At 41.3% G+C, this 6,158-nt stretch overlaps 1 protein-coding gene across 2 annotated transcripts in view; it reads left to right on the forward strand.

Annotated features, from left to right (window-relative positions):
• Slain2 (SLAIN motif family member 2) overlaps positions 1–6,158 on the forward strand; it is a 65,392-nt gene that overhangs the window by 30,020 nt on the left and 29,214 nt on the right. For both annotated transcript variants that reach the window (XM_005359331.3, XM_005359332.2), the window contains exon 3: positions 4,620–4,784. In XM_005359331.3, the coding sequence (XP_005359388.1) occupies positions 4,620–4,784 (165 nt within the window). The remainder of the gene's footprint in view (positions 1–4,619; positions 4,785–6,158) is intronic.

A 6,158-nucleotide genomic window follows, 5' to 3' on the forward strand; every position in this document is an offset into this window, starting at 1 on the left:
CACACACACACACACACACACACACACACACACACACACACACACACCCCACCCTAGACTTATCGGATGAAAACAAAGCTACTATATCTCAAAAATAGCAATTTTGAATGAAGGATTCTTTATTTTTTTATAACAAGGGTGTGAAAGACTGTAAGAGAGCTGGGAGCTGGGAGGTGTTTAGGGATCCAAACTCTGATCCTCATGATTGCATAGCAAGCCCTTACCTACCAAGCCATCATGTCCACAGCTTCTCCATATTGAAGCATAGACAGCTTTGTCAAAATCTGATTGTACAAAAAAGGTATGACAAACTCATTAGGGAAGCCAGCAAAGACCCCTTCTGAAATAGGAGTCTTAATCTCTAAGGCAAGAAAGGCTTTAAAAAAAATTCTTTATAGGGCTGGAGAGATGGCTCAGTGGTTAAGAGCATTACCTGCTCTTCCAAAGGTCCTGAGTTCAATTCCCGGCAACCGCATGGTGGCTCACAACCATCTGTGATGAGGTCTGGTGCCCTCTTCTGGCATGCATACATACACACAGACAGAATATTGTATACATAATAAATAAATAAATAAATATTTAAAACACACACACACACACAAAATTCTTTATAGCCAGCTCCAAGACAGGGAGAGAATGTTAGTTTCTGAGACTGACCTGGAAGGAGCTAGGAGGGATTTTTCAGGTATGAACTGTTATGCCCAGATCAGAGTCCCCCCCCAAAACCAACTAGGAGATTGAGTCCTGTATGTAAAAGCAAAGAGCCTTTATTCTTACACAAGTTTGCAAACTCGGACTCTCTGTGTGTCCAACGTATTGGAGTGATCTGAGAGCCCCAGCTCAGTTTGGGTTGGGTTTTTATAGTAGCAAAGATGAGGACGAGAGATTTATAAGGTTCAGGATCCATGCTTCACTAACATTTGTCTAGGGGGTATCCTGGAAAAAAGAAAAAATGATGGGTGTGTACTGGCAGGTGATCCTATCTACAATGGTTGGAATATTGGGAATTTCCTCTTAATGGTCTCCTCCTGGGTGGTGCCTGGGTAGTCTTCAGTTTGTGGTCTTTCTTGGAACCATATGTTGCCTTAGGTTAAACTGCTGAGACTCAGACTTCTGTTGATCTTGTCATACCTGGGTCTTACATTTCCCCCTTCACAAGTACCAGTGACAGTACCCAGTCATGGGTCTTGCTCGCCCGTGGATTTAAGGAGATAGTATTGGGACCCAAGAGCCATTAGCTAACAGATTTTTACAATGCAGTGGCCATCCTATCAGACCCTATAGCTCTGATCTTTGCATATAACCAAATTGTAATTATAATCCTGAATGTCCTCTTTAGTTCTGCATAAAGAACCAAGGTTATTGTAGAACCATTTTAGTTAATCCATTTATTGACAACTTTGGGCCTACTTTTTTTTTTTTTGTATGTCATTGGGCATTATAGGTAGCCATTTTTTGTCACCCATGCTAGGGAGTTCCCCCTTGTCTCAGCATTTCAACCTATTTTGGGCAGGGAGCATGGGACGTGTTCTTTTCTGTAACTACTTTGGGCAGAAATTGTGGCATTGTTATCAGGGCCCAAGAAGGCTGAAAGGCTAGCCAAAGATAAGGAGGAAATTCAGACAATGGGGCACTCATCAGAAGCATCTGGTTCACAGACTCTGTTGAAGAATCAGGGAGCACTCATATCAGCTGGACTGGTCCACATCAGCTTTCAGCAAGTCCAGGATTCACAGTCATTTGGAGCAGGTTGTAGTCAGCAACTGATGCTTAGATGTGTTTGTCAGCCAAGTGGAAACCTGTTGAGACAAGTTTAAACTAGGAACAGAAGTTAAAATTTATGTACTTAAAGGAAAATAATTTGAAACTTTCAGGTCCATATTGAAATCCGTATCATAGATAAAAGCAGATAATGGGTATCTGTAAACAGCAGGAATAGACTCATACCTTTGAGTCCTAGCTAAAACTACAGATTGTGGTTAGAAGCATGTATATTTTTCTACTGTCCAGAGACCCAGTTATAGATTGGACAGAGATGTCTTTGGCCTGATGAGAAACACCTTCAAGTTCATATTTAGATGGCAACCAGAATAAATCTAAAATCTTGAGCTTGTGACCCAAACAGTAAGTAAGTAGTCATTGTTCGATTTGCTTATCAGAACTATGCCGTAGAAGGGGAAAGAAATCAGAAACATTTTCCATATCTTAACCTGTATTTACATCTTAAATCATTTTTAGACTCTTAAAGCTTATGAGCATTTATATTTTAAAATATGTTTTTAATTAAAAGATCTAGTAGCTTTAGAAAAAGCAAGGTTTGATTTCTGCATATATAAAATGAGCTAACAAGCTGGCTATAGCTTTGTGGAAAGACCTGGATACTTGCTGCTGCTAAGTTGACAAAGTTATGGCTAGCCTAGCCATCAATACTGTCAGAGATCCAAGGATAAATAAATTATACCTGAGTACGGACCAAGCAGCTTCTGAATGAACTGGAGTCCATATACAGTTAGCCATATCCAAGTCTCCATAGTATTGGAGGCAGAAGTACCAGAACATCAGTCTTAAGAGTTTTAGCCAGGCCCATAACGTTATTTTTTTTTCCTTTGGAAGAGGGACACAGAAAAGACTGACCTTATTTTGTCTGGAAAAAAGTGGTAGAATCAATTCTCCAATGTCCTGCTGTTTGTCCACAGTCTGGACCGGGTCCTGGCAGCAGGTGTTGCACTGGGGCATCTTGCCCAGTGGTCGGCATCATCGTAATCCAGGTGGAGACATCATGGTGTCTTCTCTGGACATAATCTTCTCTGGAAACTTGGGTCACTGCTAGGATCTTGGAGTCTCTGTCTAATATTATAAGCTTTTTAATCATTATTTTAAATGCCATATTCTGCAGATATCTGAAGTATGAGGGCTGCCTAGATATGTCTGATGAAACAAACTTTGTTTCTTGTTACTTGTTTTAAATTTGACTTTGAAAACATATGCAGGGTAAGCCTAAATAAGGCTTATCCCTGTAATTAATTTTATCAATACTTTAAGTTATTTTATCAATACTTTAAGTTAATTGACTAACTTGTATTTCCTAACAGTCTATCATAAGTTAGCAGCTTTCATAAGACTAAGTTTTCTCAGGTTTAGCCCACAAAATTACCTGCTAACAAACCACATAGAAATTTCTATAGAAGACAGGCACTGAGCAGGAAAACAGCATGCTCCACCTTTACTACCAAACAAATCTGGGTGTCACCAAAGCTGGTTATCACAAAAGATTGGGTGAGGAGAATTGGTGAATCCAGGACTCAGGGATGCTTAGTAACTTTATCTAATGTTTTGGAATGTCAGGTGCTTCCCCTTGAATGCTGGGTTGGGCCACCTGTTCCTAGTGTACAGCTTTGTCAGGTTCTACCTGTCTTTTTTTTTGTGATTTTGATATGCATATTATCATTGTCCTTTCCTATGGAATTTTCTAACTATGTCTGTAAAAACTAGAAACCTTATGAAGATCAACCCTTATTCTTCCTCTCTTTGTACCCCCTTTTGCTTCATTTTTTCCCCTTGCATGAAAAATACAAAAGATGCAGAAGTAACGTGTTTGAGTTAATTTTTTTTTTTTACCCTCAGATCCTCACCTTCCATAAACATCTAATTTTGATCCTTGAGGGGGTACCTGATGCTGGTACCCAAGACCCACACACACACAGGAACTACCACACCTGGCACCAGTTACTTTTTCCTAAGCTGCTCCTTGCTATTCTTTACCACTGTAGGCTACTCATTCCCTGCACACATGTTACATTTTAAAGATCTCCTCTCCCCAGCCCTTGTCTGTATTTTCTCTACTATTTACCTTAATGTTTGTAAATATTGGAAAAGGTGGAAGGAAGAACTGTCTATTTAAGGATTGATTTTTCTTGTTTATGATTTCATTTGCTGTCTTAGACCCAGACTGACTGGTCTTGAATTGGTAGAGATCCTCCTCCCACTCCTGCCAGTCCTCTTCCTCTTACTAACTGGCCCCACTTCATAGCTCTGTGTGTGTGTGTGTTCTAATGAGTTTCATTATGTTTGTTGACAGGAGTGTGGATGCCTTACTGTAGCTATCACTGAAGAAAAATGTCTTAGCATCCCCCATCAACTATTAACTACATAGAATCCCCAAGAAGGGGTGGAGCCCCCTCATCTTCTCTTCTGTCCATGACAGGATGTTGACTGCTGAATCTCAGGCAAAGCTCTTGTAGTCAGTCATAGCTGCTCCAAGTTCAAGAGTGCAGCAGCCATGTTATTCATGGGAGCCTTCTCTTCCACATCCCCTTGCTTCCAGTGCTACCATGACCCCTAAGCTCTGGAAGGAGTGATGGAGATATCTTAGCACTCAACAGTCACTCATTTTGAACATTTGGAACAGTTACAAGTCTAGTTATTGTTGACTACTGTACAATGGTTCTTTAGCAAAACTGACAGCAGCACTAACCTACAGACATGAACATAGTGATAGAAAAGGTGATTTAGTGGATACATCGTGTCCTGACTTCATGGATCTTTACTAAGAAAACTTTTTGAAATGTTAACCTTTTCCGAGTTACTAAATTTGATTTTCTCCCTTTTCATTAATGCAGCTCTCAAGAGGCAAAATTTATACAATAATCCTTTCAACTCTATGAGTTATACAAGTCCTTATAGCCCAAATGCCAGTAGCCCTTACAGCAGCGGCTTCAACTCTCCATCCTCAACACCAGTGCGACCTCCTATAGTCAAGCAGCTTATACTTCCTGGGAATTCAGGTAAGGAATGACTTTACCTAATGGGCCTAGCTCAGAAAGGAACCAGTCCATCACAGGGTTGGGTCCATTTTATTTAGGAACCTCTGAAGCAGTGAGAGAGAATCTCTTTGTGCTCTTTTCCACTCATTCCTGTGATGAGCGCTAAGAATCCAAAGGTAAGTCAGTGACTGAATTATGTGCATGTCATTTTCTTCGGGGTATACCTAAGTCTGGTTTTTAAATTAGTATTTAAAAAACAGAACCACAAACTTAATTCTTTTAACCAATAAAACCTTATTTACAGCCTGTTGGGGTTGTAAAATCTACAGACCTGTTTTTAAAGAGTATTAGTAAGCTTTGATATTATAGTTAAATCATAGCTTATGATTTAATATGATTAATGTGCATATGGCACATTTATGCCAAAAACAGAAGGTGCTGTAATAGACGTGAGGAGGACAGACTGCCGTGGTCTGGGCAATTCTTGGTCTGCTACAGACATTTCTCGAGTAGCTTAGTCTTCTCAATAACTCACCACGTCACTCTTAATGCCGTCTTTTCTAACTCTAAGTACAGCTTTCCTCGAAACTGAGTGCTATATGATTGTGTGTGCGTGTGTGTACAGTGCACAGGGAGTCCAAAAGTTGACATCAGGTGTTCTTTCATTTTCTGCCTTAGTTTTGAGATGGGTCAGGCCAGTGAGCTCCAGAAACACCTGCCTATCAGTCCCTTGTGCTAGTTTGCAGACTCTGCTGCCTCTAGATGGTATATTCAGCAATAAGGGGCTGACCTTTAACCTCTAAGAGCCAACCAAGGGCAACAGCAATGGTCTATATTGTTTGGGGAGTCACTTATACCTGGTACCTGGGTTTTTGTTAGTCTTTGGTTCCTGTGGGGAGCATTGTTAGCCCAATTGGCATAACTTAATTTAAGCTATCTTGCCTATCTCTATGTATGTATATACATATACATAGGTCATGTATGTAATTTTAGATAAATATAAGATAATAGGATTCCTTGAGGCTTATCAAACAACCTTGGTGTTGTCTGCCCTCCCTCTTTCTTCTGTGTTGCTGTTCTTCCCTGTTGTTCTTTTTAAAAATGCTGCAAGATCCCCAGCGGCAGTAGGCAGCAGAAATGCTGTAGGTCCCAAATGGTGGCGGCAGGCAATGTGGTGGCAGGCAGCGGGTCCTGGGAGCAGCCAGTCCCAGGCAGAAATGGCTGCTGGTCCCAGAGCAGCGGCCCGAGCGGTGGTGGTGGCGGGCCATGTAGCGGCAGACAGTGGGCCCCAGGCAGAGATGGCTGCTGGTCCCCGAGCAATGGCTGGTTCCAGGCAGGGAGACACATGGCGGGTGGGCAGAAGACAGAAACATGGATAGACACGACATGCAGGGT

This window comes from Microtus ochrogaster, linkage group LG1, assembly GCF_000317375.1.
Source record: "Microtus ochrogaster isolate Prairie Vole_2 linkage group LG1, MicOch1.0, whole genome shotgun sequence".
NCBI lineage: Eukaryota > Metazoa > Chordata > Mammalia > Rodentia > Cricetidae > Microtus > Microtus ochrogaster.